This window comes from Sitophilus oryzae, unplaced genomic scaffold (genome assembly GCF_002938485.1).
Source record: "Sitophilus oryzae breed Bouriz unplaced genomic scaffold, Soryzae_2.0 scaffold_1000_pilon_pilon, whole genome shotgun sequence".
In the NCBI taxonomy this organism is placed as follows: Eukaryota; Metazoa; Arthropoda; class Insecta; order Coleoptera; family Curculionidae; genus Sitophilus; species Sitophilus oryzae.
In genome coordinates, this window is record NW_022145617.1 from 735,672 (window position 1) to 759,172 (window position 23,501).

Here is a 23,501-nt window from a genome sequence, read left to right on the forward strand (position 1 = left end):
TGCAAATATTATTCCTAATCTTAAATTGAAAACCGCGTTTCGCTAGCTACTGTAATTCTGGAGTTACGATTTTTAAAATTTTTAACCCCCTCCCATACCCCCTTACCAAACCCCACCCCACGAAAAACTAATGGCCAGATTCTCGGGTGCCCTAGTATTTTTGTGCCAAATTTGGTTAAAATCGGTTTATCGGTTTTTGAGTTATCGTGTTACAGACGGACAGACAGACGGACAGACAGACGGACAGACAGACGGACAGACAGACACCATTAAAATATTTTGTATTTAGGTCATTTATGACCCAAATAACTAATTTTGAGTGAAATTAACAAAACTTTTTTTTTGCCGATTTTAATAGCCTACCATACCTGTCGGTATGGTCGGCTAATAAAAATAAGATTCAAAAATATTCTGAAAGTTTATAGTAAATATAGTAATAGCCTTGTTTTATACATAATCAAGGGTAATAGCAAATATTATGATGCGTTTAGGCCTGAGCACGCACGAGCTGAGCGTGCGCGCACGGCATTCGTTCGCGCTCTCGGCTCCGTTCAAATTAAAAACTTATTTTTCGACGAATGAAGTGATCCATTTGTGCGCGCACAGCAGAGTTGTGTTGGCGAAAATAATGGACGACCAAGAAATAGTCGAGGCTGCAGTCATTGTTATGCACAGCTTAATTATTAAAAAGAACAAAAATCGAAAACATCGTCGCTGGTGGCAAACCCAAATTTTTAGAAATCGATATAATTTACTGCAACAACTTAGTGTCTGAGGAGGGCTATGATCAGTTCAAAAACTGTACAAGAATGACCAGGGGTGCAACTTTGTTCAAGTTAGCAACCGATCGTTTAGAAGCGATGTCAAAACCAGATCGATACTATGTTCATTGCAAAACTATTGTCGCTCAAATACTGCGAAATATGGTATCACTATCACACTCTTGCACACGTGTCTAGACTGTCGCCTCGCCACAAAGCGAGAAATCAGAATATCGCTACGAATCGATGTTGCTACTGAACATAGTGCATCAAGCTACAAATTACTTTGCTATCGCTTTGAAACATGAACAAAGTTGCACCCCAGGCCCGACTTTGAATATTTACAAAATTTAATAACACCAAAAATTACGAACAAAAGATACAAATTTTAGAATAGCAATTTCATTAATATCGACATATTCAATATTAATTTTATTTACAAGGTTTTGCCATGCGTTATATTTTTTTGATTTTTTAATAATACAAAGAATGTTTAATATCCCATAATATAGGCAACTTTTCATATTTTTCAATCAATAATAACGAAGATTCATTGATCCACTCCATAGTTTTAATAAAGAAAACGAAAAGAATTACACACGCACGCACAAACGCAGACAAAACAAATTGCCGGTCTAAATTGAGCGTTCGCGCACACATAAAATCCCTTTGAGCACGGACCAAAAACCGACACCAGACGGCTCACGTTCGCGGCTTCTCGCGCACAGACAGAATCAGAGTGAGCGTGCGCGCACAGCCGTTTACACTTGAGCATTCGCGGAGGATCAGTGCGTGCGTGCTCAAGTCTAAACGCACCATTAGACCAGTGTTTACAATATCAAATTCGATTATCAAAATATGTATAGTAAACGCCACGAATGTTTGGGAGTGATTTATCGGTCGCTACTATGTGAACTAATCTGTTCAAGGTCACATAAAACTTAATTCCAGTGCCGTGGCGTTTCAAGTCATTATAATAATCAATATATAATCTGTTGTAATTTGTTGTTTTAACTGTCAAAGTCTTGTCAAAACTTATATTTGGTTATAAATATAAAATGGAATGCCCCAATGCCGCACTGCAAGCACACTAATGGACTGACGCACAAAAACGAATCAATCAAAGAAACGCGATATAGTATCGTCTTTGTCAATCACGCTAACATTTTAGAATAAGTAGGAGGAGCGCAGGCAGATGATTAGACCGGGCCTTTAAAAACCTACGTCTGCGGTAAAAATTTACGTTTTTAATGTAAAAATGATAGCGCGCGTGTCGATTCTAACTTCATCAAGCGATGAATCACTCCCAAACATTCGTGGCATTTATTATATGTCATTTACGGCGTAGAAAGCCTTGTCTAGTAAATAAGATTTCAATGCTTTGCGAAATGAAGAAAATGATGTTATGGATTTGACTTCAAATGGCAGGTGATTTTTTCGAGTTGTATAATATTGAACTCTGTGCGTGGGGTAGGTAGATAAAGATCTTGCTCGGCGTTCCTGAGTGGATAAGTGTGAGATGGCCTTTCTTGGGATGCTGATACATGCTTAAAGGATTCAAATATAAATAAGGAAGGAAGAGTTAATATTTTTAATTTTTTAAAAAGTCCTGGCAATGAGTTCTGCTGTTTAGTCCCAGTCAATATCGAACAGCTCTCTTCTGGAGCTTGAAAATGCGGTCAAATTGAGTCGCACAACACGTACCCCAGAATGGAAGGGCATATCTGAGGTACGACTCAAAAAGTGCATAATAAACAGTTCTAGCCACCGACAAGTTAAGCTCCTTAGAAACAGATCTTAATGCAAAATAGACAGAGCTTTATTTTTCGACAAAGCGTCGATATGTATGTCCTATTTTAGAGAATTGTCTACAACAAGTCCTAAGAATTTTACAGATTTTACCATGTCAATGGTGGTGTTGTTAAGTACAAAAGGCTGCAGCGAGTTTTTATACGACAAAGCTTTAGTTTTAGAAATGTTGAGAATGGTGATTAAGTCATTTGATATAATCCATCTTAAACAATAATAAAAACATATTACGTTTTAAAAAAATCTATTGTTTTGTTGCAGAGTATCAATATGAAGGCGGACCAAGGTACTCAAGTCAATTTTTCGACGGTTCCCAGAAACCACTTGAGAAAAATGAAGAGACACAACACTTCTGGCGATTTAATCTATTCCCAACATATAAGAACGCTGAGCAATTCATGGGTATGTACATATTAAAATATATTCAACGAATTGCGGATAGTACTGAACAAACACAACAATAAACCATGGTTTCTCCGTACTGCTTTTAATATTGGTTTTTCGATATTAAAAGAAATTAAAATAATTAGTAAACATTGTTCGAATTTATTTTCATAATCAATTGGAATTTATAATATTATTTGCACTAAGTATACGTATATTAAACTAGAATTAATTGGTTTAAAATATGGGTATTTTATGTCGTAGGATAATGTTTACCCGCGTATTTGCTAATTTAAATTTTAAAACCAGATTAACATTAACTAATTAAATATTGGAAATTATAGATTACTAATTTATTATTTACCATTTTTTTTCTCCAAAAATATTCAATGTAAAACCCGTACAGACGCCACTGGTTGAAATAAAATATTTTTTTAAAAAATATTTTTTTATTTTTAGCTCTATTTTCATGATTTTTTTTTGCAAACTATGTATATCTACTTTAATTGGTAAACTCAGTGTTTTTATAAACTTGGGTTAATCGAAGAGTTAATAAGAGCTAATTTTAAAACACCCTGTGCAATAATTTTGTGAGTAAATTTTCCTACAAGAGCATTTTTCGGCCAGAACAATGACTCCTGAGAATTTTGTTTTTTGACTAATGTTCACATATGCCTTAGTTATTTTTTACTAAAAGTGAAAACTAGTAAACTTGCCTCCGACAAATTGCAATTTTTTCAATTATAATTACTTATTACTATTATTTTTTATTAGAACGAAGTGGGTTCTACCATATTAAATATATAATAACATATATTTTTTAACTCAGTTAAAAAAAAACTCAATTTTCTCATTAAATATCGATTTTAGGTATAGGAAGTGCTTAATTATACAAAAGGATTAAACAAAACCGTGTTCAGTTATGATACAAAACACAGGGTGTACCATTGAAAACAGTGGAGAAAAATACAACATTTAGTTCTGCCTTGCCCTGTATATATTCAACAAGATTGCAAATTTTGGTAGACCGAATTTTGAAGAAGACACTATTATACAGTACTTCCTGTTAAGAATTTTTAAAATTCTTCGAATTTAGAATTTTAAGAGGGCTCTAAATAAGCAGTAAATTTAGTCTAAAAACGGTTATGTTTGACAACGACGGTTAACTGTATGGTTAACAAACGGTTAACTGTATGACACAAACATTTTCAAAATCTGCGTTACCATTGCCCCCATATTATGTGAAAAAATTGAAATGAAATTCACAAACAACAAACCTAATATAGAGTTTTTTCGTAAGCCTGAATCACACTGTAGATCAAAGAAAGGAGATGTACAGGGTGGGTCAAATTCGACGCTTTTAAATGGAAACACCCTTTACTGTAGGAGATAGACAAAAACTAATATCGGTGTCTGGAGCTCAATTTTTGTCAAAAACAAGATGGTGAAAACCGCATATCGATATCTGTTACCGTTTCGGAGTTACGGGGTGTTTTTCAAAAATATGCATTTTTAACAAATAGCTGTAACTTTTTTGCTATGGAAAATTTTGTATTTTTATGAAAACATTTCCAAAGCAACTTTTTACGTAGAATTTAATGGTTTAAGTATGTTTTTTTTTAAATTAATAATTTAAGAATTATTAACAGAAAATTTGATTTTTTATATAGGACACCCTGTATATTTTCACTTTATTGAAAATAATTTAAAATTACCTTTCCAAAAATATAACACACCTGATATTTTGCTCGATTCCTCTTCGAGATATAGAGTATATAAAAATTCGCCCGCTTTAAATAAGTAGGCTTTGAACGGCACCGGCTGTAATGCAAAAAAATTCTAGATGGGAGCATCAATTAATACGAAAATAATATTTCCTATGAGAGATGCAGAATTTTATGACAATTTAAAATATATTTAACCAACATCAACGCATTTAAACTATATCTAATAACAATAAAAATAAGTAGTAAACCAAGACATGAGATTTTGCTACAGGTGTTCGACATATCGACCGTCTTCTGTTATGGACAGACGGGGCAGTTTTTGAACATTTCTCGCGGTATTCATTAACTCAGTGGGGGTGAAAGATACCCTCTCATAACTGCTAAGTATTTTTAATTCTTGTCTAGATTATACGGAAGAATAAGGGACCTTTATTCTTCCGCAAATATATCCATAGGATTAGATCCATGGGTACTGAGTCAGGCGGCCTCGACGGCCAACGGCTGAGATTTTGGTTAGCTATCCAATTATTCTTGAAATTGGCTGCAAAAATTTGCTGATAACTTCAGCGTTCAGAGGTGATGCGTCGTCTTGCTGGAAAAATATGTTTTCGAGTTCCATTAAAGGCATATCATCAATAAGGGGTCCAAAGCCTACTAGTTAAAAGTGGCGAGCTTTTAAAAATTCTGTATTTCGAAGGGGGTTATAACAAAATATCAAGTGTGCTATATTTTTGGAAAGGTAATTTTAAATTCTCTTCAGTTAATTAAAAATATATAGAGTGTCCCAAATAAAAAATCAATTTTTCTGTTGATAACTCTTAAATTATTAATTTTAAAAAAATTATACTTAAACCATTAAATTCTACGTAAAAAGGTACTTTGGAAATGTCTTCATAGAAATGCAAAATTTTCCATAGCAAAAAAGTTACAGCGATTTGTTAAAAATGCACATTTTTGAAAAACACCCCGTAACTCCGAAACGGTAACAGATATTGATGTGCGGTTTTCACCATCATGTTTTTGATGTAAATTGAGCTTCAGACACCGATATTAGTTTTCGTCTATCTCCTATAGAAAAGGGTGTTTCCATTTAAAAGCGTCGAATTTGACCCACCCTGTACAGGTTTCACATATTATTATGTTATTAATTTAATTTTTGGGTGCGTAATTCAAAAGAAATAATCGAGTTTTTAGTTTGTAAAAAAGAAAATAATGGAGCTATTAGCATAGCAATGAATATGGCTGTGGTAACGATTAAACCTTGGTTGACTTTGTGGTTGATTCGTGATAAATTATGTATATTTCACTCAAATCGCAAATCACATAAACAAAACCCTGATTTTTTTTATTTACTCCTCAAATAGTAGCAATAACCGACAAAAGTCAACTCAACCCTCAATATTTTCGTTCTTATTGTTACGTTTCTCGTCCGGTTCGTTACGGTTCCGTGTGAATAAAAAGTCTAATTTATCTAACACAATTTATTTTACACTAATTAACAAAACAAAAAAAATATAACACAAGACAAAAATTATTTACAAACTTATTTATTTACCAAATTTATTTTTAAGCCGCGACCGTAGCTTAAGCTTTGTTCGGGTTCTTGTTATTACCGATTCTGAACCGTCCTAGAACTCTGCAGCGCATGCGCAAATGAAATAATGTCTTCATATTTCCTTCTGCGCATACGCATCACAGTTCTAGGACGGTTTAGAATCGGTAATAAGAGAAACCCGAAGTAAGCTTTAGTATCATAGCAGAAGAGTAGTTTCCCAAATATTTTCTGCCAGTTTTTACAATCTGTCGAATATCGGCAGATTGCAGAGCGTTTTAGTTGAGTTCCGTCCGTCGAACTGCGAGGTTGGAGCGTTGCGTCCCAGCACAGAGACGGATTGACAAAAAATGAGTGCCTTACCTTAGTAATAATTCAAAAAATTGTGCTTTTGAGTTTTTTGTGATCATGTTTGTGTTCAGGTTAATTTTCTCATGACTGATTACTACTTATAATTTGATATTATTTTCATTTAAACCTCAATTTTTCATCGATTTTACTTTTGACAACCATCCCTTGCTTGCTGTTTAACGAACTGCACGATTATTGAACTAAAATTTGCTAGTACCGAAAGTACTGAAAAAAAAAATGGAAATCCCGGTTCCTTAGAGGCATGGTACTGAAATTACCGGGTCCGAACAACAGCTCCGGTTCCGGAAAAACATATTTTTAGGGGTAGTATATTTTGGCCCCAGAAATATGAGGATTTTTCTGCACAATTTTTTTTTTAGTTAAATACATAATTTCTTGATAATATGGTAACTAAGGTTCAGAAGTGGAAATTCCCGGTTCTGTTGAGATATCAAAGAACCGGGATTCGAAATTATTTCCCGGTTCTTTCGGTACCTTCGGGACTCGGTAACAATAACTAAAAAAATATTCTTTTATTACGTGAGAAAGTAGTGATGCTATTTCTCATTCTTCTTGCTTCTTTTCTCTTTTGAAATTTCTGTAATGTTTATTAGCAATTATTGAAATTTAAATATCGTCAGTGAAACGTGATAACCTGCTAACTCCATTTTTTACGTTAATAAGTTTTTTTATACCATTAGAAAGAGAAAAAAATACTCTATAAGTAGGGAAAGCAAATACATTTTTTCCCATTAAAGAAATTTTGCAATTTTAACTCAATAATATCTGCTAACTCCCAGTGATCTGAAATAGCCACCGAAATACTGCTAAGTCCATAATTTCCGTTACGATCACGCTAAAGCAAACACACGGATTCTTACTGGTATATTTCTTTAGGACAGTACTTCGATCCAGGGTCCAACTAGGCCAAAAGGGCCCGGGTGGCAATGTAAGAAGGGGCCCGTGTTGATTTTTTTGCGTATTTTTTCGCCTTACGTTTTGGTCAATTTTTCCCTATTATATACAGGGTGAGTCTTAAATAAATGCAAATATTTTTTGAGGTAGTATATTTCGACCCAAGAAACACGATTATGAGGTTTTTTGGGCAAATTTTTTTTTTGAAAATTTGGAATTTAAAAAAAAAATTGGAAATTTTTAGTTTAAAAACATACTTTGTTTGTAATATGGCAACATAGGTAGTAGATTAAATTTACAAGAAAGAAAATCCAATAATTCTCAAAAATATAGCAAAAAATTGGAAATTTTAAAAGTGAAATAACTCGGTTGTTTTGGATTTATTTGAAAAAACGGTAAAGAGAAAATATTATGTTTCTTTTATCGAGATTTACCAGCCCTGAAAATATTTGCACTTATTTAAAACTCATCCTGTATAGAAATCAGGGAACTACCCTAATGCAAGGTAAACCAATAAAATGCAAATGCCATAATGTAATGCAAAAGCAAATATTAACGAACGGGGGCACCGCGAAGGCTGGTGCCCCCCTAATAGTTATATATATAATATGGCCAGTCCGACCCTGCGTCGATCCGTTCTGTAAATACGGGGTATCCGTAAAAGGTGAGGGGAAAAATGAAATTCTCTATATACGAGCAATTCATCGGCGTGCTATAAATAGTTTAAATAACCATTACTTACTTGTACAAGAATTTCCATAATTCCTAATCAGTTTTATTTTTTTCCACGTTTTTCCACGTAAATGATACATAATTTTTATAAAAATTAAAAAAATAAGGAGGAAAGTAATAAAAATTTAATAAAATAGCGCACTGTTTTCCAAGGTCGGTCTACTACCGTTGTATAAAAATTAGGATAAGCATGGAAGGATTCTACCATATCTTCTCAGAATTATAAGTTTAATTTTTAAATTATTTTCATATTCATTAAGTCCAAAATGTTGCCACTTCAGATCTTTAAAAATATATTAAAAATTTATTCGTTTTTGACTTGTATGTTTTGCTTCTAGACCGACGATATTATAAATATATGGTTATGAATATCATATATTTTTTAAATTTAATTGATTATTTCTCAATCTGTTTGGGTAATATTCAATTCCATTTTTAAAATTTCAAACAATAAAGGTTGCTATCTCCAGAAGTATATTTTTATTTCTTATTTCTGCAAGACGAATATCTGCTATCTCCCTATTGTGTCTGAAAAAAATGATGTAACACGAAATATTGAGTTATATTGTTTCCCAGCAAATAAAATTCTTATCTCTTTATCATATTAACGCATGAAAATACTTCCTACATGTCTACATATTTTTTTGTACCTTTTTTTTTGTTCTCCTGTAAAATTAGGAATAATGGAGTTAGCAGTTTATCACATTTCACCGACGATATGTTATTTTATTATTTAGTACAATGTGTTGTTCAATGTATTAGTTATCCAATGAAAATCACCTAACCAATATATTACTATAAAACAAACACATTAAAGTTAAAATTATACTTGTTTTAAATTAAAAAAAGTTGTAGAAAATCTTTAAAATAGATAATAATATAAAAAGATGTCATTATATATTTTTTCCGCATTTCTTCCCATCAGAAGATTTCCAGATACAGAAGAATTGTTACTTAGGTACACGAAATGTGAAAATATTATGTTTTCAAGGAAATTTTTACTCGATGATAAATTTTTTTTATTTTATTTTATTGTGAACTCATATTTTCCTAAATACATCTCTGTGAAATTATGGCAAGTGCCACGACTATACTTTGCCTAGTTATAGACCACGACTATACAGCTACGTCAGTGGTCACGGGACGCGAGAACAGGGTCATATAAAGTGGCAGAAAAAGAACAAAGGATTTGACAAGGAGTAAAGCTACTAGTTTCCTTATACTATGTTATTATCGTCTGTCCCTTGCGCACCGGCCTCGGCATTTATACGAGTGCGACAGAGAGCCCAGAATGTTCTGAATGATTCTTAGCCGCTGTGTTCACGAATTTCCAGGCTCTTTTAGGTCGTATTAAAGCGGGACTGGTTTCGCAACATTATAATGAATTGTATTGAAACTAATCTGTATTTTCGTTGTCTAGGCACAGCTAAAACCCCTGTCAACACGCCCAAGATCGCTCAATATCGTCGAAGCCTTCAACAGACCGAAAGTATTAGCAAGTGACAGTCCCCTGTCACTTTTGTCAACTCCGGGAATGGAAACTCCGTTAAGTTCCATCTCGCGAGAACGAACTCCTCCATTTTCCTGCAACTCCAGCACAATATCGATGGGATACAAAGGACCTCCTATGTATATACCACCACCGCCACCTCCTCGGGTAAGTACAGACACAGGGTACTTTTAAGGGTCGATTCACATTATAATATTAAAGCGTTCATTGAAAGAATTGGGAATGTTTCTTCAATCAACGATTAAAGTGACTTTGAGAGTGATAGATTTTGAGTCAAGCAATGACGGACGGAAAAAACAGCGGGCACATTTTTCTCAGAATAGTACTGAGGCATTATGTAATTTTACATGAAACAGTCGTGAGTTTAGAAAACTTAAGAATAAAGTATTTTAATTAGTAGAATAGATCATAGCGTGCAATTGGCAAGTCATTATAATTATTACAGAAATAAAGATGCCTAATATTGATATACTAACAATTTATGACAAAATTGTTAAATAGGTGCTTCCATAGAAACTACATATACATACAGCCATTACTCGCTGACGAGTATTTGACACGCATCAGAAGATGGTCACGCAAGGCGTTTTCTTTCATGAGCTTTTCTGTGACTGAAAAGCCCGATACGTGATGTTATCTGTCTACCGCACTCCGGACATTCAAAAACCTCATTGCTTTGTTTCCTCTTAACTTTTTGATTATCGCTGTTAACTGAGTATACAATTCTCCATTGAGTTCTATTGTGAGTTGCTTCTTCTTCCTACTCATTCTGCACGTTCATCCCCTTTAAGTTTTCGTGGAAAATGTCCTTCTGCCTTTTGAGTTGTCCACCTGGCCTCCTCTTACCGCCTACAAGCTCACCGTAAAGCAATGATTTTGGTATGCGGTTTCCTTGCATTCTGCATACGTGACCAGCCCATCTTAGTCGGGATTTTGTAACCATGACTTCAATATTCTCGCAGTTAGCTTTTTCAAGAACCGATACGTTTGAGACATGATGGAACCATTTGATTGTTAAGAGTTATCTAAGGTGTCTCTGTTGCAACTTGTTTAACGCGTTCAAATAACATGGTGGGGATTATTATTGCTCGGTACACTGCAAGTTTCGTTTTTGTGCCTGCAAGTCATGGTTGTAGAAAACCCTGTTTTTTAATTTCCAGAATGCCCTTGAGGCGCTGCTAATCCTGTGCTGAATTTCAGAGTCGATATTGACCTTTTCCGAAATCAAACTGCCGAGGTAATTGAATTCCGCAACATATTCCAGTAGTTCTTCTCCGATTTTTATAGCATTGTTGTCATCTTCCGGGGGAGTGCACATGATTTTAGTTTTGTCGATGTTTAGCTTAAGGCCCAAAGCATGTATGCCCAGGTATATGTGTTCAGCATTTCTTGTAATTGCTGTACCGTTTTTGCAACTAGAGCGCAGTCATCAGCGTATTGAAGTTTTGTGATGAATTTTGTACGTGTTTTTGTCCTGAGTCTTTTTATGTTAAACAGACCGCCGTCGTATCTGTATCTAATACCCAATTCTCTCTCCTGCAGTTTGCTGTCCACTATAATGGAGAGCGGTGCCATGAATATGTTGAATAGGAGAGGCGCTAAGACACATCCCTGCCTAACTCCTGTATTTGTTAGGATGGGATCGCTCAGTGATCCATGATTCTTGACTTGTTGTTGTTATGGAGGCTTTTACACACTGTAAGAAATTTGTTGGGTTACTCCGAAATTTGTCATAATTGCCCAAAGTGCATCTCATGCTGTTCACAGAGTCGAAGGCTTTTGTTAGATCGATGAATGTTTTCAACATAAAGTTTTGACTGCTGTTCTTTAACTTTTTCCTGTAGTTGGCGGATGGAAAATATGGAATCGACGGTGCCGCGGTTATTACGAAAACCCGTTTACGATTCTGGAAGGATTTTTTCTATATGTGGGCGTAGGCGGTTTGACATAATTTTAGCAAGAATTTTTCCTCCGATAGCGAATAGTGAAATTCCCCGGTAATTTAACTATACTAATAGCACTATTTCCAGTGTTGTGTTTGATTTCTTCTAGTGTTGCTGCAAACAGCTTTGGGGATACCGCGTCTCCCTGTCGTACTCCTATGCCAGTTAACCCCTAATCCTCCTTCGTCTATATTAAGTACATTTAATTAAATTTGCATGTTATATTTATTCCACGAGATGTTTTTTGTTCTAGCTGAAAGCGGTGCAGGACGATGAAAGTACCAGCAGTTCCCGATGTTGTTGCAAATGTTACGACGTCGAAACAGGCAGAAATGGTACCAAAGTGATCTCTAACACCCCAGAAGGACTGTCGTGGCGACGGTTACACAAATCGAGGGCGAAACTCAAGGCAACAGCTACTACCTCGGAACTACTATCAGGATTCGCCATGATAGCAATGGTACGTTTTACTTTGTTGATTCCTGTTACATGATTCATTTGAATACTAAAATCGACGTATCGTATAATTTAGTTAATACGAGTATATCTTGAAAACTTACCAAGTGGAAAACTCCTAGCTTTTTTATGTTATATGCTGAAATTTCTGTATCTATGAAGATACGATGTATCTTTCGACTTAAGTGATCCCCAACACGTGGATTTTCCTTGATTTAGGTAAGAACAATCTTCAGATTGTCACGGGGTTTTTAACGAGACACTGTCTCCTCTGTGAACACCTCAATAGATTGAAGATAAGAAACAACGGCGAATGCAGATTGTGTGGGGAAAATGGGAAAATACCAGAACACCTCATCATTGGGTGCGCCGGCGCCGTGATGACTATTCGTACCATAAACTTTGGTACGGCTGATATCAGAGATGGAGAACTAACTTCTATAAAACCATCTCGATACGCAAACCCTATGACTCGTGTACGATAATTTTTCTGTAATAATAGTCCAGAAGTCTCAATAATTACTCTAAAAAGTATTAAATTACTAGGTGGAGCTTCAAATCAACACCCCCACAAATGTTCCTGAGTGGCTTTTCGTGATGTTCGCCGTTTGCACGACCATACTAGTCGCAGTTCACATTTTTGCCTTGATGATATCCACGTACATCCTGCCCAATATCGAATCGATAGCAAAACTAGAAATATGCGAGCTGGTTACGGAAAGTCCCCACGAAAGGATGCGAGGCTTCATTGAACTAGCCTGGGCATTTTCAACTATTTTAGGTAAGCCTACATTAGACTCAACCAATAGAACAATTTTTAAATTAATTAAATTAGGATTGATTGACTTCCCGATACATCGGAAATGACTACACCTTTTGACTCAAATTTTATTTGATAGAAAATGACACTGGGAATTGGGAATAGAATGATTGATATATCATATGTCAACTTTTGACGTTTTCGCATATTGTTTATTTGAAATTGTAACATGCGGGTCATAACGACATTTGACATGAAATACCCAGTGTGTGGTACCAAATTATTTGTAAAAAATGTTTTTTTCCTAAATATGCTAATGAACCACCCTCGTTCCATTTGAAATAATTGAGATATGATTAAAAATACGATTTGGGTATCTTTTAACAGGCCAGGATAAGACACGAAAAACATTAGACTATGACCATTGCTTATGTTTCCACAGGCTCTTTGATTAAAAATTAATGTTTTTAAGACAGCCATGGCATTCAAGATTGAAATTTAAAAAGCAATTTTTTTAATTGAAAATGTCAAAAGATGACATGTGTCGTTCTATTCAGAGTGCTATTTTCTGTCGACCGAAAACAATTGAATAGGTTAATCAATCCTAATTTTTGTCATATACCGTATGATCGAAAAAAACGGCGTTCAGTTGGCTGGGAAATGACGATCGATGACATTTCCCATATAAATTTATATATAAATTGACAGCGATCTTCATTTCATAGCCAACGCTGACGCCGTTTTTTCTCGATCATACGGTACTAATATACCAAGGGTGCATTCCGTTCCTTACCATGGTTATGGTTTTATGTTCCGTTTCTATCTCTTTCCTGAAAGTTTTCTTATTACGGAACACGGTTCCTGAAAAATTCGGTTATAACTGTCACCAAAAGGGGCGCTATTCTGTACAATCGTCGGTATCGGCAAGTTACCGACAGCTATCGGTACGTACGGCCAATGAGCGTCGTGTTGATTGTTGTTGTCATAGTTACCGATCGTCCCTATGACAGATATCGCAAATTTGTACCGACGACTCTCGGTATCTCTACCGTGAGGTTGACAAGGGCATGGTAGAGATACCGATTTTCGTCGGTACAAATTTGCGATATCTGCCATAGGACCGATCGGTAACTATGTTTAACAACAATTAACACATTTTACTATGTACAAATACGTATCGAGAGCTATCGTTAGCTTACCGATACCGACGATTTTACAGAATAGCGCCCCAACAGCTTTAGAAAGTAGTTTTTCTGGTTTTGTTTGTCAATCAATGCCATTTTATGTGACAGAAATCAAGCAAATATTGGAAGTGCGAGTGAAATTCTCATTTAATTTCTAAAATTTGTAATAATATTTTGTATTTACATCCAAAAGCAATGGAGGTAGGCAGTGAAGGTAAATAAATATCATTAACTAAATAGAATGACTTTTTAGGACCATTTAAACTTATCATGCAGCCATTGTTTCTTTAAAGTCAGAACATTTAAAGAAAACATTAAAAACAAGACAACAAGTAATCGTGAATGTTTTGTAAGCTATAAAATATAAATATTGATTAGATTTGTTTATTATTGATCTCTTTTAATATTGGACCTGCAAATCTTCCCTTGAGCTGTCTAAACAGTTTATTAATAAAGTACTTTTCAATATTAAACTCCATTGAAAAGAAAGAGCAAACGCAATAAAAGCAGAGAATAGGTACATTAAAAATGCATAAGAGATAAATTTTATAATAGAGGTATTGTAAATTAGAAAACGTCAACATTTGACGTTTCCAGTGTTTACCAAACCGTTCCGTATCAAATCGATATTTTTCAGGAACCGCTCTTTACCGTACTTTACCGGTCTGGTTCGCCTGGTTTTGCAACGGAATACAGCCCAAATCTCGTTTTGAGACTCAGTATATATTGGGAAAATTTATATTACTGTTCGATACACTAGAGTAAACGCCACGAATGTTTGGGAGTGATTCATCGCTTGATGAAGTTAGAATCGACACGCGCGCTATCATTTTTACATTAAAAACGTAAATTTTTACCGCAGACGTAGGTTTTTAAAGGCCCGGTCTAATCATCTGCCTGCGCTCCTCCTACTTATTCTAAAATGTTAGCGTGATTGACAAAGACGATACTATATCGCGTTTCTTTGATTGATTGGTTTTTGTGCGTCAGTCCATTGGTGCGCTTACAGTGCGACCAATGGGGCATTCCATTTTATATTTATAACCAAATATATGTTTTGACAAGACTTTGACAGTTAAAACAACAAATTACAACAGATTATATATTGATTATTATGTGACTTGAAACAGCACGGCACTGGAATTAAGTCTTATGTGACCTTGAACAGATTAGTTCACATGGTAGCGACCGATGAATCACTTCCAAACTTTCGTGGCGTTTACTATAGCAAGTATTTGCTAAGAAATCTCTCATGAGTTACTCACAATTAAATACAAGACTTTTTGAAACATAGCTTATATTTTACATATTCATATTACATTTTACGTTTTCTTGCAGGTTTATTTTTATTTATGGTCGAGGTAGCAATACTCTGTTGGGTGAAATTCTGGGACTATAGTTTCACAGCGGCAGTGGCGGCGACTATAATAGTGGTTCCGGTACTAATAGTGTTTGTTTTGTTCGCGGCGAACTTTTACCATTCCCTCGTAGTGGACAAGTGTAATTCCTCCATCAGCGACATGAGAAAATTGGAGGAAATGAAAAAGAACTTGGACGAAATTAGCCAATCTCCAGTGTGATCTTGTAGAAATATGATGTGGTTGTGTAAAAAAACTTGAAAAACTTTTTTTTTGAAGTTCCATTTAGAACCTCGAAATTAGTGAAACAAATTAGTGGTTTCAGTTAGGGCAGACGTTTCTTCCTCTAATTCATTGTAAAAATTAGTGGTAGTACTTTTAAATCAGTATAAACAGTTAACAAACTTTAATTGTTCTACTAATTATACGTCAAAATTTGCGAGTAATGTCATTTTGGCCTATCATTACCATCTGTCAAGAGAATTTGTGGTTAGATATAAAAGTTTGTTGTTTTATAACCTAATTATTAAGTTTTCTCTATGGATACCACTAAATACTACAAGCTGTTGTTAGGATTATCTATATCTCTTTTAGACATTGTGAATGCTCGTAAACTCATAAGTATAAAGTATAATTGAAACCCCTAATTTATTCCACTAATTGCGAGATTCTGAATAAAGCTTTTTAGAGTTGTTTAGAATATCTAGAAGTTAGTTATTTTATTTTTAGAACTGAAAATACATTTTATAGCAACGACGGCTAGTAGAATTTCGGCTGTCTTTCGATTATTAAAAACTAAAAACAATTTTAAAATTTGTGATTTTTTTTAATTTTTGGATGTAAAAGCAACTTTTTTAAAATCAATTTTTTTAAACGTCACAAAAGTATTAATTTTTGCGACGCGATTGTCAATATAAAAATGTCATTTATTAAATTATTATTTAAAATTAACGCTATGAAAGTAAAGAACTTTTACGAGTAGAATAAAAAAGTAGAGTATTGTAGCTAAACCAATAGATTTTTACAAATTGTAAGTTTTGGGTTCGTTGAAGGACTATTAGAGCTACAATTTAAAAATATTTTCACAAGATACAGAGTGTCCCAAATAAGTAAAAAATATTAGTTGTATTTTTTTAAATGTTTTATTTTTGGATTCTACGATTGAAATAAAGGTAAATTTGATTAAGGTTTATCACACTTAAACCTTACCGTTTTTGAAATATTTTAAATTTTATGAAATTGCAGTAAAAATTTTAAGGCTTCATTTCTCCAAGGGTATCAAAGTTTTTAATACTAAATATTTACTGAAGTTTATTTATTGATCAGATATTGTGTTGCGATAATAAAAATTTTACTACCTTATACAGAGTGTCCAAAAATTTATATTAAATAATTACTAGCTTTAAACGGCAATAACTTGTTTAATTTAAATGAAACACCCTGTATATTTTACGTGAATCAGATGCACAATGTAATTGTCTATCAAATTGTATTATACTATTTTTTACCCATCTCTTCAAGTTTTTGTAGAAAATGCATTTTCTTATAATTTTTAACCTCATTTATCACTATACCTATGGAATTTGACATTTTAGACTATTTTTAAAGACATAAAAAAATTAAAAGAGTACAGATACTAATATTGTGAATATAGTTTGCTTATTTTATTAAAAAATAAAAAAAAAATGTTTAAATATTTTTTGTTAAAGGGGACCGATTAATATGATCCCAGTATTCAAGCTACATTAATTGACTGTTTGGTTTGTAATAATAATTGCTCCAAATACTAAAAAAACTGAATTTAGTGTGTGTATTAGACAGTGTGGTAAAAAGTAACACCTTATAAATTTTATCATTCATTTTTTGACGAATGCTTATTTATTAAAACAGAGACGTTAATTTTCATAACTTATTATTATCTTGATTTCTGAGCCAAATCGACAGTTATTTAGAATAATTTATTAATTAAAACAATTTAAAAATATGTACCTAATTAACTAATTTTTGGTCGGTGGTATATTTAATTGGTATACTCTTTTACAAAGATTTAAATAGTTTTTTTTTTGTATACCAATGGGCTTGCAATATTTACCACCTGTAAATTTTGTACATATATGTTGCTTTAAAAAAATCTGCAATGTCAATATTCCATGGGTATAGTGATAAATGAGGTCTAAATTATAAGAAAATGCATTTTCTACAAAAACTTGAAGAGATAAGTAAAAAATGGTATAATAAAATTTGATAGACAATTAAATTGTGCATCTGATTCACGTAAAATATACAGGGTGTTCTATTTAAATTAAACAAGTTATTGCCGTTTAAAGCTAGTAATTATTTAATATAAATTTTTGGACACTCTATATGAGGTAGTAAAATTGTTATTATTGCAACACAATATTTCATCAATAAATAATCTTCAGTAAATATTTAGTATTAAAAACTTCAATACCCTTGGAGAAATGAAGCCTTAAAATTTTTATTGCAATTTCATAAAATTGAAAATATTTCAAAAACGGTAAGGTTTAAAGTGTGATAAATCTTAATCAAATTTACCTTTATTTCAATCGTAGAATCCAAAAATAGAACAATATACAGGGTGTTCCATTTAAAAAAATACGACTATAATATTTTTTACTTATTTCGGACACTCTGTATCTTGTAAAAATATTTTTAAATTGTAGCTCTAATAGTCCTTCAACAAACCCAAAACTTAAAATTTGTAAAAATCTAATCGTTGAGCTACAATACTCCGTGTCGTATGTGGTGAACAACACTGTATAATTTTTTTGGGAGTAAAAATTATACTTTTTGTGGCCAGGTTGTACGTTTAGTTTGGTGACATTAAAGGCCGAGGCACAAAAAGTAATTTTTACTCCGAATAGAACATGCTATTTTTTTCAAACGTCACAAATAAGTTTTTAAACAATAATTTCAAACGTTCCAAATAATATAAAAATATTTAAAAGTAATACCAGAGTACGTAGATCGCCGAGTAGCGACAGAAACCGTCGGCTCTTTTGATGTGGTGGGACCAAATTTTCTTTCTCTCTCTTTTGACGTGTTTGACAGATAGACTACGTATTTAACTGCTCAACTTATGAAGTGGTCCTATAAACATGGTATACACTGCTCACAATTTGAAGTGGAATTAATTATAAAGTTTTATACATATTTTTTTGTTTTGTTTTATCCTTATTTCTAAATTTGAATGTATAAAATACTTACTGCTAATAAATAATTAGAAAAACGATTCGTTGCCTGAGGAATACTTGAAATAAAGTATATAGAGATATTTGATAAATGGCAACAGTGGCAACTTCGCTTCTTCGTATGACAGATAACCAGATAACCTACTTATTTCGCGCAGCCGCAAAGAAAATTGAAAACAGGACTGTCGCTACTCGTCGGTTTAGGTACTCTGGTAATACCTTGTAAGTAATTATATATAGAGAAACTATGGTTACGCTCGTTGAATTTGACATTTTATGTCAGTTTAATAATATATTTTCGTACTTTTATCCTTAGGCGTAAAAGCACACACAAAAATGAAAGAAAAAAATCGCCAGTTTTAAAAATGTCTTAGTATTAGTACAGTTAGCTAACTAAAATTTAGTGTCCAGAGCTATAGGACATCGAAATTCTACCAGCTGTCAATGTCTTATAGTATTAAGCAAGGCCTTTCTTTGTTAATATTAAATTATTTTTTATATTTCTCACTATTATAACATTTTTAGCAATAACTTAAAACATTTCTCAGTATTAAACATTTTCTTATGATCAAAGATAAATTTTAGTTAATCTTCAATCGTTTAAGAAATTAAATCTAAAATTTAGCGAGTGGTGGCGTGTGATTCAGTACTGAGTCGCACAATCTTCCAAAAAATTCACGCCTGAAATGAACTTTTTGGTTTATCAAATCGCCAATCCAAAGTTGCAAATTAAACGATATTATTTCATTACATTAAAAAAAATAAAACCTTCGTTTTTTCGTAAAAATTAGCAAACAAAATAGTTCCAAGCAAAATAAAGTTTAACCAGAATGTAGCTTAAACTACGAAAAGTGTTACTGGTTCTTTCTGTAGGTACTATTAGGTAATTCATTTCTAAACTGTGAAAATAATTGTTACTAAAAATGGATTATAAAACCGATAAGAAATACAGAAATCACGGATATGTATACCATTGTTTGAATTTTTTTATGTCATATAAAGATAATTTTCACATAAAATATACATACCCGGGAAAATAATAAAATTTGTTATTCAAATAAAAGTGATTTTATGTCCATGAATGAAATGCGTCACTGTGTGAGTACCCCCACATCACAGTACTAAATACATCGATTCTATTTTTTTTATTATACAGGGTGAGTCTTAAATAAGCGCAAATATTTTTAGGGGTGGTATATTTCGACCCCAGGGTGCGTCTCAAAAGTGGCTCACCCCTATAACTTTTTTATTTTTTCAGATAAAACAACGAGATTTGGTATGTTAGTATATGACATAAATTAGGATTGATTGACGTATTCAATTGTTTTCGGTCACTTCCGATTTCACCGGAAATTACTACAACTTTTGATTTTTAAATGGCACCCTCGGTATTTTTTTACTTTATTCGATAGAAAATGACACTCTGAATCGAATGACATATCATATGTCAATTTTTGACATAGTCACTCAAAAACAAATTCTATTTTAAATTTCAATCTAGAGTGCCATGGCTGTGTTAAAAAAAACTAATTTTTAATCAAGGAGCCTTGGAAAAATAGATTTGATCGTCTAATGGTTTTAGTGTCTTGTCCTGGTCAGTTAAAAGATGCCCAAATCGTATTTTTAATCATATCTCAATTTTTTCAAATGGAACGAGGGTGGCTCATTAGCATATTTAGAAAAAGCATTTTTTTACGAATAATTTGATACCACACATTTGCTATTTTGAATTAAATTGTCGTTATGAACCGCATGTTACAATTTCAAATAAACCATATACCAAAATGTCAAAAGTTATATATATATGATATATGTGATATATGTTATGTCATTCGATTCAGAGTGTCATTTTCTATCGAATAAAGTAAAAAAATTCCGAAGGTGCCATTTAAAAATCAAAAGTTGTAGTCATTTCCGGTGAAACCGGAAATGACTACAACTTTTGATTTTGAAGAACAATTGATTTTGATTGAAGAACAATTGAGTGCGTCAATCAATCCCAATTTATGTCATATACTAACATACCAAATATTGTTGTTTTATCTCAAAAAATAAAAAAGTTATAGGGGTAAGGCACTTTTGAGACGCATCCGGTATAAGAGGTTTTTTTTCGCAAAAAAGATGTTGAAAATCGTGCATTTTCTTTTAAATTTTCCTCTGTTTTAGAAAACTTTTTAGAACTGCCTGTTCACCGCGAATTTTCCCAGAGTATAATTTCTTAATCTCTAATATTATCATGGTTACGGCTTTACTACTTTACTCTATGGTTACATTATTGAAAAGGATGCAAATACAGAAAAAAATCCGGTGGCTCTCAAATTTTTTCAAAAATAAATATAATTTTTTTTAAACTTTCAAACTTGAATAGCTCGATTATTTTGGACTTGTTTTGCTCTTTTTGTGTGCATCCAGGCTTACTAAAAAGAAACATTTAAAGATTCAATTTTAAAGAAATAAAAATATCTTTTTATAATTCTTGTAGAAAACTATATTGACCTATGATATTCTGTATAATATTTTCATGTTTGAAGTCAGAACGTCAAACGCAAAAATTATTCCTCAATTAAATATGCTTTAAAAACGATTACCCTGTGATCCTTACATTTAACATAAAAGGTAAAAAAATGAAATTATCAGTTAATTTACATATGTATGTAACATAAACCAACATATCTGTGTAGATATGTATAAACGTCGCATGTTTTCGACCCTTTCAAGAATGTAGTTATAAATATTTGACATAAATTTCAAAATAAACTTGGTAAAATTATTCATAAAGAAAGAATTTACCAAAGGTTTAAAAATTACAGTTAGATAGCGGCGGTTCTTTAGTTCCTAAGTGAATACCCAAATTTAATGAGAAAAAGAAAACAATTTAAATTTTACCATTCATTAATTAATTCTATTTATTCCAAAAACGATCCATTATAAACTTGAAATGTATGTATATGTATGTATTTTTTATTTTTATAATAAAAGAAGACCCTTAAAAAGAGTCTTATTATTTTAGCTAGCGAGAAAAAAAGTGGTAAGGATCGCGCAAACAACAAAAAAACATTTGATTTAAAGCTAAGAAAAGCATTATAATAAACTTGCTACTGTACCTGGGTACCAATATCCTTTGGTTGTGTGCTAAGAAGTAAATTTTCAGGCATATTTTTATCGATAGGTTTGTAGTTTCTGAATAACGGTCTAGGTAAAGAATTTAGCTCATTTGCTAGCTCAGAATTAGAATTATTAGAGTTACGCAACTCGCATTTTCATTGGAGGACATTGTCATATTTATTTCAAACCAATAATCAACGAGATTATTCGTATAATTTAATAAAATTACTTTAACCACTCTAAATACGAATTGTTGGTTAGGTTCAAAATTTTTTCTTTTCTTAAATAAATTTAAGCGTTAACATTAGGTTTGTTCCAACCCGCCGCAGAACCGTCACCGAACGATCACGCTCGCCCGCAATAATTCAAATGTGTTCCAACCGAGATTTGACGTTATCGGACGATCCTATTTGCGTACCAACCTACCTTGGGATTGTTTAGTTACGATTTCAGAACGGTAATTTCGGCACATGGTCCAAATTGAGAACTGACTTGCAAATCAAATCAAATCATTTATTGCATGTTAATAGATACAAGTATCCTTACACAAAGTCATATTTTGTAAAATGCAAAATTATAAAATAAGCACAATAATTATCTAACAGTAATTTAAAGTACACAAAAAAACAATACATACACAATGTAAATGTTTTAACCTATAACCACGCTATAACCCTTCACTGCTTTCTAAAAAATCAGTAACACTAAAATAAGCCATATCAAGAAGGTAGCTTTTTAATTGTCGTTTTAAATTGATGTCTTGGTAAATTTCTGACATTTTGAGATAATTTATTACAGCATGCAGGAGCATAATGAAGGCTGGAGTTCCAAGATCTTCCGAGGCGCAAATGAACAGACTTTATATTCATTCTGTTTCTGGTTGCATAATTGTGTTGTTCATCATGCGTAGCATATAGTTCTAGGTTATCCTTCACAAATAAAAGACATTGGAGGATATAGCAACATGGAAGTGTCAGTATTCCCAGTCTTCTGTAGGCGTTTTTTGTATCTGCTTGATAACTTAAATTTGACAAAATTCTCAATGCTTTTCTTTGCAGTCCAAACAGTCTCTCAGCATGAGCTGAGTGACTCCAAACAAGTATTCCATAAGTAAGCACCGAGTGAATGAGAGCATGATAGGCAGCTACTAACACATCACTCTCCACACACTTAGCCAATCGCCGAAATGCATACATGCTTATGGAAACCTTCCTTGCCACATAGTCTACTTGACTTTCAAAACTCAGTTTTGTGTCAAATTTTATTCCCAGAAATCGGACACTGCAGAAATCTACTTTATATTTTGTTTTAAGAGAAAAAATAACTCTTTCTGTTTTAGTGTTATTCAGGCATAATCGGTTGTCACAACCAGTCACCAACATTTAGCAAAATCGATTCAAAATTAGTTTGAATTTCTTCAGGGGGTTTCCGGGCACATAAGATAGTAGTGTCATCGGCAAACAAAATCAAATTATTCTGAAGTGTAGCCACAGGTAAATCATTAATGTAAATTAAAAACAATAAAGGTCCTAATACTGAGCCTTGCGGAACCCCATATTTTACAACACTCACATCAGAGAGCGTACCGTTGGCTAATGTTGGCCAACATAACGCATCCGGCTTGTTGAGATCGGTTTACAAGATAATCAGCCAATAATTTCGAACTCAAATTATTTACTCCATAATATGAAATTTTCTGTAAAAGTATGTTGTGATCCACACAATCAAAAGCCTTGGTAAGG

The 23,501-nt window shown here is 33.0% G+C and overlaps 2 protein-coding genes across 4 annotated transcripts in view; one reads left to right on the forward strand and one right to left on the reverse strand.

The window, feature by feature from the left end:
• Window positions 1–16,291, forward strand: part of LOC115876501 (calcium release-activated calcium channel protein 1-like) — a 62,424-nt gene extending 46,133 nt beyond the window's left edge. For all 3 annotated transcript variants that reach the window (XM_030892342.1, XM_030892395.1, XM_030892470.1), the window contains 5 exons: window positions 2,832–2,972; window positions 9,652–9,888; window positions 11,938–12,144; window positions 12,687–12,921; window positions 15,423–16,291. In XM_030892342.1, the coding sequence (XP_030748202.1) occupies window positions 2,832–2,972; window positions 9,652–9,888; window positions 11,938–12,144; window positions 12,687–12,921; window positions 15,423–15,664 (1,062 nt within the window). In that variant the 3' untranslated portion in view covers window positions 15,665–16,291. The remainder of the gene's footprint in view (window positions 1–2,831; window positions 2,973–9,651; window positions 9,889–11,937; window positions 12,145–12,686; window positions 12,922–15,422) is intronic.
• Window positions 1–23,501, reverse strand: part of LOC115876371 — a 60,858-nt gene that overhangs the window by 29,640 nt on the left and 7,717 nt on the right. The gene's annotated exons all lie outside the window — the stretch shown is intronic.